Consider the following 12,746-nt stretch of genomic DNA (forward strand, 5'->3'; position numbering starts at 1 on the left):
TGTACAAAAAACTTTTAAAGGTAAACTAAAATTAAAAAAAAAACAAATGTTATTTAATACAAAAAAAAAAACCTCAAATTGAAATCATACCCGTAATTTTATGTTTTTTAAAGAATAAATCATATTCATGTTGTTGAGAGAAAAAACCAACTTGTTTTTAGTTTTTTAAAACATTTATTTGCCGGTACTTTTCGAAACCCCAAAAATCCCAAAACCCCAAAACCATCTCCATCAGTATACCAGTCACTTCACCAAATCTCTCAACACTGAGAGAGAAAACCCAAAATGGCATCGCCACCGCAGCCACCTCCGATGACAAACGCGTTTGCATTGACACCACACAAAGTCTCAGTTTGTTTACTTCTTCAAACCTACGCATTACCTGCTCAAACAACACCACCGTTCCCTTTCTCCTCCGTCTCTCAACACAACCGTCTTGGGCTCTACTTATTAGCCCTCACAAAAGTTAGTACTGTTGCGAAAGTCATTTTTTTTTAGAGAGAGTCTTAAGGCAGTGTTTGGTTCGCTTATTATTGGAAGTCCAATTTTGATTAACAATTGTTTTTTAATTGTATTGGATTTGAATTTAGAGATGTAATGAATAATGGATTCCATTTAGAATTTTTAATTTCTCGTTTTTGAAGGAAAAATGTTTGTTGTTGTTGTTGTTGTTGTTGTTGTTGTATTTTAAATTCTGGAAAGAACCAAACATGTCCTTAAGTGATTAAGCTTTTTAATTGTGGATTTCTTTTTATAAAATTTGAATCTTTTGATGATTTTGAGTAACGGGTTCTGTTTAGAAACTTTAATTTCTCGTTTTTTAAAGGAAAATAAAAGATTATTTTGTATTTTCAGTTTTTAAGCGAGCCAAACATGGCCTTAAGTGCAAAAGAATAAAATTTTGATTTTTTGATAAATGTGTGGATTTGATGTTGCAGTCTTATGATGATATATTGGAGCCAAAGCTAGAGGAGTTGTTGAATCAATTGAAGGAAATCAGTGGGTCATTGGGGCATTGGTTGATAGATCATTTGACAAGCAGGTTATCATCTTTATCAGCGCCGGATGATTTATTTAGCTTCTTTACTGAAATGAGAGGTTAGTTTCTGGTCCTTTTTAATACCCTTTTGCTTAATTCTTTTTGTTGGGTTTTATGTGTTTGTGTTAAATTAGTTGGGAGTTTTCGTGTTGTGGTGTCAGGGATACTTGGAGGATTGGATTCAGTTGTTATGGAAGATAATCAAGTTATTTTGGACCCAAATAGCAATCTGGGATTGTTTCTCCGTCGTTGCATTCTCACATTTAATCTCTTATCGTTTGAGGTATTGCTGTATTCTTGCTCGTGGTCATAACTGTTCATTTGTTTAGTGTTCCATCATGCTTGATATGATCATTGTTTTCCTCTAAATGAAATGGAGAAGGCAGAAAGGCAGAAACTTGATTTTGAATAAGAAGTGAAATTGAATGATTTGATGCTTTCTTTTTATTGTTTGCATGACTAGGTGTTTATGATTAAAAAATGTAATGCAGGGTTTGTGCCATCTTTTGACAAATATTGGGAGTTATTGTAAAGAAGCCATGTCAAGCTGCATGCCATATGAGACACGGCTTTTAGACGAGTCCAGTAATGATTTGGAGACATTATCAGAATATGAGAACATGGACTTGGAGAATTTCATGTTCGGAAAAGTTAATGAAGAAATTGAAGCAAGGAAACAGGCCAGTGAAAGAGTTCCTTTTCACCTTCACGGGCCTAAAGCACTTTCTGGATTGGTTGAAGGTATAATAATTATCTGTTATCTACTTGTGCTGGCATGCACACTTGAAGATTGAGCACTTTTCACGAAATATTATGATGGTTTTTTCTCCTCCTTTAATATCTGGCTATGGGTAGTTTAACCCAACAGATCTTTTTGTTACTTAACTTTTGTGGTGTTCCACAAAAATTCACTTAGTGATTTGTGAATTTATAATGCATGCAAACACTGTGGATCTAAAACTATGTCCAAATTTCTGAGTATTCCTCAGTTTATTAATGTGATGAAGATATTACCATCAGATTTTGAGAATGATAAATCAAAACTTGCAGATATAGAGGTTGTTGCAGATCCAAGTTCCAAACATGGTGACAAATGTGGAGAAACTAGTGCATATGTACATCCTCCAGGAAATGAATTGAGAGATGTTGATCCCTATGGGGAGATATTCCTAAGAACAAACTGGCAGGTACAAGGTTACTTAATGGAGCAAGCAGATGCAATTGAAAAGTAAGTGTCACAACCAACTGCTATTAATGTACTGTTTCTTCACTGTTTAAATTGCAGTTTAGTTTGAAACTGATAAATTAATATCCTGTTTTTTTCTGGTTGCAGGCATGACAGTTCTTTCTCTTTAAACTCTTTTGAGCTTGTTTTAAGGCAGATTAAAAAATTGGCACCTGAGCTACATCGTGTAAGTTAGCATGTTTATTTATATTGGTGAGCCTATTATATGTATATTCATTTGTTTTGTAATCATTTTTTATGGATGCGCTTGATCCAGGTTCACTTCTTACGATATTTGAACAGCCTGTATCATGATGATTATTTTGCCGCTTTGGATAATCTTCATCGCTACTTTGATTATAGGTAACAAAAAGATTCGGCTGTCTATATAACTCCGAAGTGCCAGAATTTAAATGTTCATTGGAACTTATATAATTTATCTGTTTTTAATCGAGGTCTCCGCTTGGAAATTCCAGCGGCATCATGGTGTCTGCAAAAAGTTCCATTTGTTAATCAGTAGCCCCCTTTTTTTCTCCTCATGTTTTCACACTAGTTAAATATAGAGTCAAAATGCTCATATCCTCATCTGGAGAACTTGTGGGTACAGGAATCTCTTTTTTTGTATCTTTCCCATTTAATCTATTGCCGCAACTTGCTCTATGTTAATGCTTGAATATTTAAATTTCTTATTTTAGGGGGAAGTAACTTCTTGCAGCTAGCAATTTCATGGAGTCTCTCCAGAAAAACTCAGGATCTTCTATTGGTTTTTCAAATCCATAGTTTTGATTTTCTTTGAGAGTTAATACTTTGATGTGGGCTCCAGAGGGGTCCCCTCATACTTGGACCCCAAGTCAATTGTACCTGGACAGCCAATACGCCATCTCAGTTTCGTTTGGATGATGATACTTTGAGAGTTAATATTATGGATTTTTGATAGGTTTGGGGGCCTTACAAGGCCGATCTCCTGATACATGTTATGCCTTGTGATAGATGGGAGAAGCAAAGTTATCTATTAACTAGGGATATGTAGAACGTGATATTACTTAAGTGTACACTCGGTTTCTCTAAGTGGGGTGAAGGTTTTGTTCTTACTGCATTTGGCGGGTTTTGGGAGGAGGAAGCATTGTTAAATTCTCTGTAGATGTTTTATGTTTGTATTTGTTTGGTGATAGCCACCGGAGTAATGTTGAGGATTTTCAAGGATCTCTATTTTAGCAAGGCAAGTTTTGTTGGACGGGGTCACTTTCTTCTCTTCCTTTTGGTGCATTGAGTTGTGGGCCTTTCCAGGTGTTTTTCCTTAAACATGTTCTCATGAGCAGAGAATCAATTTGCCTTAATTTGAATGGAATTGAATGACTAATGGTAAACAAAATGTTGGAGTCAATACCTTCAATGCGTGATTTCTTGTTCTTTTTAGTAACACAATAAAACCCAACATTTCATCAGATTTCTCTCATTCTTTTTTTTTTCTTTTCCTCAAAGGTTATTCTTTAGGCTGGACTGATTGGTCATTGCTGTTGCTTATGAAAACCAAAATATGTTGAAGAAAATTCAATTTTGTGTAGGCCAAGTGCAAGTTATCAAACTTCATTTCACCTTGACAATCACCACTTGGAATAGATGGTATCTTTGAATTAGTTATATAATTGACACCATCTGTAATCTTTTTCCTATCTCAAATGAACTTATTTTATACTTTGGGTAAGAAAGTGGCCTTATTTTACCAATGTTGTCACCAAAGTGCAGGGGCCGAGGGATTTGATTCAGCTCCATCTTCTTCTGGGTCCAATAGCTCTGGAAGATATGAGATTGGCCTGATATATTTGGGGATGATGCATTTACACTTTGGGCATCCTAAGCAAGCTTTGCAAGTAAGCATGAGAAAAATCTCTCTTAAGAAAAACTAGTAATTATTGTACTAGTTTTGCCTAATTCTTACTGACTGAAAACTTAACAAGTTGGATCTCTGCAAGCTCACCAAAAGTTTTTGGTTCAGAACTTGATTTTGAGCTAAAGCTTCAATTATGCTACCTTGCCAATTCTCAGGGAATTATTGGGTGGTCAGGGATACTTGAGCTTGCTTCATTTGAGTCCAATTAGGGGCATGTGAAATGTTCTACTTTTCATGTTTGTGATTGTTTCCATTCAGTAATTGTTTTGCTTGTACTTTCAGGTTTTAACTGAAGCAGTTCGTTTTTCTCAACAGGTAATCTCCTTATTTAGTGTTTTTTCACACTTCTCAAATCATGATTTCTTATATTCATGCACATGTATGTACTTTTCTGAAAGCTATTTCTGCATTTTGAGGAATATTTTTTTTTTTTGTGGTTCTTTGGACAGGCATCTAGTTGGGGTGATGCTTGAGCTTGAATTGAATGATTTATTTAAGCTACCAAAATTTAAAATGCTTACCTGAATTTTAAAATGCATTACAACAAGGGTTGCCTATCATCCTCTGCACGAATTTGCATGGAAAAATATAGAAACTTGAGAAGATATTAACCTGCTCCTGGGTCTGTGTATTTTCAAACCCTACTACCTTAGCCTTCTTAATATTCCTGGATCTCTAAGATAGGGCATAGTGAGTGTTTTGAGTATTTTACCAAACTGCTTTTTGAAAAAAAAAATCAAGAAATGACTCCCTTCTATTTTCAAAACAAAGCCACAATCAGCCTTCCAAATCATGTATTTAAACAAGCACTGTGGACATAACAAATCATATCAAAATGGTTTTCCAACTCGATAGGCTCAATCTCAGTGCTGTCTCCTAGTCTCTTGGTTAAACATAACACATAAATTTAAGGAGATGTGGAATGAATTTTTGTTGTTATAGTTCTTTTTGTTGCAACACAATTTTAGAGGCTTTGCCGGACACTGTAGTGCTGTATCTATTCTTAATTCTAATTATTGTTTGTATGATGATGGCTGATTATTGTTGCAGCAAAGTAATGAGAGTTGTCTTGCGTACACTTTAGCAGCTATATGCAATGTATTGTCTGAATTTGGTTGCTCAAGCTCAGCAGGAGTACTTGGAACTTCTTTCTCACCTATAACCAGCATGGACACTTCATTGTCTGTTGGGCAACAATTGTTTGTTCTCTTGAGGGAGTCTCTGAAGAGAGCAGAAAGTTTAAAGTTGAAACGATTGGTTGCTTCCAATCATCTTGCTCTGGCCAAATTTGATTTACTGGTGAGACTGGGAATCACTAGAGTTTCATCTTAGCAGCCTATTACTATTATTTTCTTTTCTTGAAGAGTACTGTAGTATATTACGAATGTGTTTAGGCCAGTGTTCTTGTGATAGTTTATTGTTTGTTAAATATGTAGTTTATTGTTCAATATGAAACAGTGGGTCAGTTCTAGAATCTTCTGTTTCTTTACCTGTGTCTTCCTACCTTTATCGGTGAGTTAAAAACCCGGTAAGAGGAGAAAGTGGGCTCACAAATTCTACACAGACATTTATTACCAAACCTATGTTGTTTCCAGTAGTTTGTTACTATGTTGTGCAAATAAGAAATATTTCAGTGAACAAGGTGGCTGCTGTTCGCTTGCTTTTGTAGTGAGTAGACATGCAAACTAGCATAAAAAACACAGAAAAGAAGCACATATGAAGTTCCTTTTAAATACTGTTTTTGCAATACACTTGCTTGGGACTTATACTGGAGAGTGGGTCAGTCTAGTGCTGATGCATTTGGCTTGTTTTAGAGATTTAAAGGTTGTTTCAATGTTGTGTTTAAACCTATGAGTTGCTAGTCTTATTGTGAAAAGAATGTTTGCATTTTTTTGTGGTAATATTCTGCTCCCAAAACCAAGCAGTATAATGTCTTTGAGGATCCAATTTGTTCTGGTTCTGTGGAAACAATTCATGGGGAGGGCTATATCGTGGACACTGTTAGTTTGTTCCCAAAGTTTGAAGTCACAAATAATATGCAGAAAGAGTGACGATATTAAGTATTAAATTACATGTTGGTAGAGTTAGTAGGCATAGAATTTGACCAGAGATAAATAAATGTCTCTGAGAATCCAATTTGTTCTTGTTCTGTTGAAATATTACCACACAATGCTACCAAATGCTGGTTTGGTTCAAATTTTGAACTTAGACGTGTTCTGTTGAATATGTTCTGGTTTTGTTTATTGGCTAAATTGTACCAGACCCTTGAACTATTGGTCAAAGTACCATTAGTCCCTGGACCAAAAATTCCATGCTAGTAGTCCCTGTAATTGTTTGATTCAATGTAGTCTGCGATTAGTGAAAATTAGGTTTTCGTTCAAATTATTACTGGTTTTATCAAATTTTATTTCAATTTTATTAAAAGAAATATGTAAATATATATTAGGATATTTTTTTAATGAGGTCATGTGACTTTCACATGCCAATTCCATTATAATGTGGATGGAAACCTAATTTTCACTAACACAGACTAAATTGAATCAAATGATTAGTTCAGGGACTACCAGTGCAAACTTTTCACTCCAGGGACTGATGTACTTTGACCAATAGTTCAGGGGGGTCTTGTACAATTAGCCTTGTTTATTTGAATCCATCGCATATTTTAGTTAAATGTTGATTCAGCAGTTGGAGACTTGTGTAAAAGTTCTTTGACCTTTATACTGTCACAAGCTACTTATTTCAGTTATATTTTGATTTGCAGCATGTGCAAAGACCTCTGCTGTCATTTGGTCCCAAAGCTTCCATGAAGCTGAGAACATTTCCAATCAATGTTTGCAAGGTATTTGGTGCCTTTGGTGATTCTATTTACAGTTTTTCTAAATCTTGTAACATGCAGAATTAGTATTTTATGAAAACCCTTTCCGTTTCCTATTTCCTTGTTGCAGGAATTAAGATTATGTTCTCATTTGATTAGCGAATTTGGCTCTGAAAGCTCCACAATGACAACTGATGGTGTTTTTAGTACAACATGGCTCAACAATCTTCCAAAGTCAATGGATTCACCATTGTTGCCCCAAGAGAATGCACATCGAAACAATTGTGATGCACACCGATTCTTTACGCAACTCAGCTCAGTTCCCAAATCTGTTTTGCAATTATTAGGTTCTTCATACATAATGCGCTCCACTGCTTGGGAGATGTATGGCAGGTGAATTAATGAGGACCCTTCAATATTACTTGTCACCTTTTTGTGCATGACTTTTACCTTTTGGTAAAATTTGCCTGCTTATTTCCTTTGAAAAAAACTTTGAACGTGTGATGCATGAACTTGTCTGCCTTTTCTTTCTAATTTATGGATCTGGATATGATACAGATATTAAGGGTACTTTCTTTGTCTGTGCATAAGTGTTATGTGTATATGCATGTCTTCATATGTGTGCGTATGTTGGATAGTTTGGGACTTCTTCATTCCATTATCATAGCATTCACATTTTATTCAACCCATTTGTTACCTGACCTGCATAGCTCTTCTGATGTCTTGAGCAGCATAGAGTAGTCCACTTTTGATTGGGTGGAGGTGAAGCTTCCAATGAAAAATCCTCAGTCTATTTTTCATATGATTGCCCTTTTGGTTGATGTTGACATTTTTAAATCTTCTTCTCTCTTTTTCTATTTTTCCAGGGATTTATTTTCTTAATTTATTTAGACTTTGAAGCTAGGACTCAGGAAGCGGAACTATATTCATGTTGTTAATAACTTATTTTTTCTGCTTTTTAAGTTTTTCTTTCGATGCTCTGTTGCCTTGTAACTTAAAGAAGATTATAATTAGACATTAAAAGAATGTGACAGTAGAAACTGAGAGATGAAATTTACTAGTCTAGATTTCCATTCCTAGTCACACTTGCATTATGCTCTTTTGAGCACTCCTTTCAAAGATTTAACAAAAGCTCTCTCTTAATAAGGGCAGCTTCAATGTGTTCTTGTTTAGTGCAATCTTACATGCTTGTATTACTTTTGTTGGTTTGTTTGAGAATTATTGGACTCTTAATTGGATGTCTTATATTGTGAAAAGCATTTTTTTCTCTTATTGCTTCTAAGTGTCTTGTTTGATTGCTCACGTTTCTTTTTCCTTTTTTAAAGTGCTCCTCTTGCTCGAATAAATTCGCTGGTTTATGCCACTTGCTTTGCTGATGCTTCAAGGTAAACTTTAGCTGAAGTATCAGAAGATTTGTTCATGTGTTGCTATTATTCACTATTCACTATTCGTTTCTTATTCTTGTATTGTGTTGGTTGTTTTAAGTTCATCTGATGCAGCTTCAGTACATGCAAAGCTCATCCAGCATTTAGCAGTATTTCGAGGATACAAAGGTCAGATTGAATGCTTGAACATCTTCCTATTAGCTTCACAGTATGTTCTTAATGCATGTCTGAAACACCATGGGGTTCTTTTATAAGCTTTTAGATTTCAATACATGAACCAGTCACTATTCAGAAGCAGTTGAAAGTTTTTGAAATTATCTTATATTTGGCAATTGAATCAAATTCCCAAATTTGTATTTTGCCACCAGGCTGCTTTTTGCTTCTGGCTTGGGAGAAGGGGTTGTAAAGAGCTGACAAGTTGCAGTCTCTTTGTAAACATTCTCCCTCTGACAGCGTAGCAAAATCTTCCTTCAAAAAGGAAATAATGAGTGTAAATAGGCATATTTCATTTTTGTTTGTATTGGTAAATTTGCATAAACTTGTAGTTTTGAAAGAAAAAAAAGGTTATACAGCGTAGAAAGTCTTTTTCTTCTCCATAATTCAGCATTTTGTTACATGCTCTTACACGTTCACATTCAAACTCATATGTTAACTATTCAAAAACATATATGCTTGTGCTCAAAATTGTATGTTTACCATTCTTCCTTGACCCATTGTTTTACTTATTCTGTTTTTCCTTCTCTCTACCACCAGAGGCCTTTGCTGCTCTTAAAGTAGCTGAAGAGAAGTTCTTAACTGTCTCAAAATCTGTAATTTTGCTAGTAAAACTGCAGCTACTCCATGAGTGTGCTTTGCATCGGTGAGGCTACTGACTATAGTATTATACATCTCTTTGATGTATATTAAAATGTTTTGAATTAGAACTTCCTCTTCAACTAAGGTAAAATTACTTTGGTATTCAGAGGAAATCTGAAGCTAGCACAACAAGTATGTGATGAACTTGGAGTTCTGGCATCATCTGTCAGTGGTGTGGACAAAGATCTGAAGACTGAAGCAAGCCTTCGCCATGCTCGCACATTGCTTGCAGCAAATCAATTCAGCCAGGTATACATATTTTGACATGTAATGTCTTCTACTTGATTTACTTAAATTTTAATGAAATAACATTGAGGGTTACTGTTTCATGTTGATGGAAATGAGTAATAGTCTTTACCCTGCATGGATTCTTTAGAAGCTAATTCCTGGAAGGGGCAGGATGGCATAATTTACTACATTTCATGAATTGCTAATTTACTGCAAATTCAATGTTGAACACACGCACACATGTATGTTATTATGATTATTAGAGCTTAATAAGAATCACGTGCAAACTCTGTGGGTGCTCAGCTTCCCAGAGAATTAGATTTGCATGCTTTATTGTAAAAGCCAACTGCTGGAGAGGGAGAGAGAGTATTTGGAAGGTAGGTCTAGGTAAAGTGACCACCTAATGTCCCAGTTTTATTCAAAGTTTCTGAATCCACAAAGAAATAGGGTTCTTAATCCACAAGAACTGAGAAAGAAGAGGCAAATCTGCCTCTCGCATCCATACACTGCTTTCAAATATAACGCACAAGTGCACTTTTATAGGCACTCAAAAGCCTGGAAGAGTACCAACTAAAATAGGAAATATAATATTTTAAAATAACAACTCTTAATTATTGCAAATATCACTATAAGAAAACTTCCTAAATTACAAAAATACTACAGACCTATAAATTACAAATATCTTGAAAGTTGATCTTCTTGTACCTCGTCAGCTATTGGTGTTGGTAAGTGACAGCAATGGTGACAATCATGAAGGTTATGGTGTTGATGCATATATGATAGTTGTGATGGCAAAGAAGGGTGGTGGTGTTATTGATGCTAGAGTTGGTGATGATGGTCAGGGGTGATGGTATTGGTTGTGGGGTGGCAATGGTAATAGTATTGGTGATGATAGGAATGAGTGATGGTGGCATTAATATTGATAGCTAACCAAGTTTTATAAACTTTGCGAAGTGGAGACTCCTGCTTCAATACAGAAACCAACAGCTAAATGAGAACAGTATCTGATTAAACTCGTAATTGAACATGGAAATGCCTACTAATCACAGCACCAATTGAACAAAATTTAGAAGTCTCCTGGATATCTTTTTCATTTGTACCCTGTAGAGTGCTAGAGCCAAGAAAACTAAATCAATCCCAATAATCAGTCCACCATAGCCATGTGTGTATGCTGGAGTCTATTGGTTTCCGGGTTAAGTGTTGTATTAATGGACGGTCCTGTAAAAGCTGAATCAAATGAAGTTTTATGGTGGTAGAGCTGGTACAGAAAGTAGAAAATGAGGCTGTAAACTAAACAACAAGCACGAGGCAATAACCAAAAGATTATTCCCTTTTTGCAAGTCGGTACTGCATCTTCCCTTCCTGGATGTCTCACTATTCATTCCCCAAACTGTTTAATTGTTTTTCCATGGCTTTAGGTTCAGTAATATTCCTTTCCTTTCTGATATGTCAGTCTTTTGCAGGCTGCCGCTGTTGCACATTCTCTCTTTTGCATGTGTTACAAATTCAATATGCAGGTTCAGAATGCCACTGTTCTTCTTTTGCTGGCAGAAATTCACAAGGTACAATGACAGATTTGACAAGTGTTGATAGATTTAGCTTCCTTTGAAGTGACCTATCTTGTTATTTCAAGATGTTGGAAAACTTTTGTACGATGCTATTGTTAAACTTGGTTTTCTATTCCTCTCCTAAATGAATAGGGGAAAAGGGGCAAAATACAGCCCATTAGCTTGCCCGAAGATGAAATGGAAATATTAGACAGAGGACTTGCACATGGTGACCTCTGATTACCCTGAAGGGCCATTGAATTTCTTGACACTAACTTGGTCAATCTTGCAGTGTTTTCTTTATTTCCCCTGACATCGATGCATTTGGATATATTTTATCATTTGAATGTATGTCCGTAGGTATTCTTTTGATGAGCAGGTAAACTCATTGTATCCATTAAAGCACTATTATGTGGTTAGTTTGCATAATAAATCTGGATGGATGAATTTAGCCCTTATAGGGGCTATCCGTCATGTGGTAGTGTAGTGAATTCTCTTTGGAATATTTATATGTCGAAGTGCAGAAATGATATAAAACTTCTTTTACGTGTCATCAGAAATCAGGCAATGCTGTTTTAGGCCTTCCTTATGCATTAGCAAGCCTCTCATTTTGCCAGTCATTTAATTTGGATCTACTCAAGGCATCAGCCACTCTTACCTTGGCTGAGTTGTGGCTCTCATTAGGATCAAATCATGCAAAGAGGGCTCTGACCCTTATACATGGGGCTCTACCCATGATTCTTGGTCATGGAGGGTTGGAGCTCCAAGCGAGGGCTCAGATCACTGAAGCAAAATGCTATTTATCTGATCCAAGCTATTCAGGTTCCACTCTCTCATCTCCATTTCTTTTTCCCTAGGGGAAGGGGGGCTCATTGTTGGGTTAAACATATTTTTTTTAAAAAAAATTCCAAAATAACTTTCTTTTTTGTTGAATTTTCTCAGTTTTTGAAGATTCTGAGGTTGTGTTAGATCTTTTGAGGCAAGCTTCTGATGAGCTTCAAGTGTTGGAGGTTTGTAGATGTCTGAATATAAGTATTTGAATATCATGCATTCGGTTGTCAAATATAGGAGTTTCTTTTGTCCAAATTCTGAAAAAGATTAGATGTTTTTTTCTTCGGCAATCAAAGATTAGTTCTTTGGTTCCATATTATTTCAGTATTTGCAATATTACATATCACCTATTCTGCAACTTCTCTAAACACAGGATATTGTTGGAGCGTTTTTCTGCTCAGTCTTCCTTTTCCTTTTCTACTTGTAAAATTTAACATTTTCACACATGTTTATTAACCTAAATTTTCCAGAACATAGCAACAACGCCGGCTCTTTCTTTAGGGTTTCATTATTATAATTGATGGTGTTGCTTTTGTTGGACAGTATCATGAGTTGGCTGCGGAAGCTTTCTATTTGATGGCCCATGTATTTGACAAACTTGGGCAACTTGAGAGGAGAGAAGAAGCTGCAGCTTCATTCAAGGAACACATGATGGCTCTAGAGAATCCTCAGGATGAGGATGATCCTTTACTGAACATGTTGTGAAGAAAATTACAGTTGTATTTCATGCAAGTTAGAATCCTGATTATTTTAACAACAGTAGCTTTTACTTACTATGTTTTCCACCATGTAACATTTCTCTGTTGAGAACTTGAGATGCGTATATGAGAATTAAGATGCGTACCTTGATTCATAATTTGTGTCCATCAAGAGGGTGTATTATTCCTGAGCTTACATTATAGAAGTGTGCGAAGAGAATTTTTGAGTGCT

At 35.7% G+C, this 12,746-nt stretch overlaps 1 protein-coding gene across 2 annotated transcripts; it reads left to right on the top strand.

Moving 5' to 3' along the window:
- The first annotated feature begins 118 nt into the window (after positions 1-118).
- On the top strand, positions 119-12,672 carry LOC18097569 (anaphase-promoting complex subunit 5). Of its 2 annotated transcripts, XM_006384079.3 has the most exons (20): positions 122-465; positions 939-1,098; positions 1,201-1,322; positions 1,531-1,780; positions 2,090-2,267; positions 2,373-2,451; positions 2,542-2,627; positions 4,006-4,135; positions 4,438-4,470; positions 5,206-5,454; positions 6,917-6,994; positions 7,101-7,363; positions 8,296-8,355; positions 8,456-8,523; positions 9,109-9,214; positions 9,318-9,459; positions 10,902-11,000; positions 11,543-11,807; positions 11,928-11,995; positions 12,360-12,672. In XM_006384079.3, exons 1-20 carry the CDS (start codon positions 286-288, stop codon positions 12,519-12,521), a joined length of 2,778 nt encoding a protein of 925 aa, XP_006384141.3. In that variant the 5' UTR covers positions 122-285; the 3' UTR covers positions 12,522-12,672. The 2 variants fall into 2 exon arrangements, with proteins under 2 accessions (XP_024454510.2, XP_006384141.3); XM_024598742.2 differs by lacking the exons at positions 11,543-11,807; positions 11,928-11,995 and having other exon boundaries at positions 119-465.
- Positions 12,673-12,746: the final 74 nt, after the last annotated feature.

Source organism: Populus trichocarpa, chromosome 4 (assembly GCF_000002775.5).
Source record: "Populus trichocarpa isolate Nisqually-1 chromosome 4, P.trichocarpa_v4.1, whole genome shotgun sequence".
Classification (NCBI taxonomy): Eukaryota; Viridiplantae; Streptophyta; class Magnoliopsida; order Malpighiales; family Salicaceae; genus Populus; species Populus trichocarpa.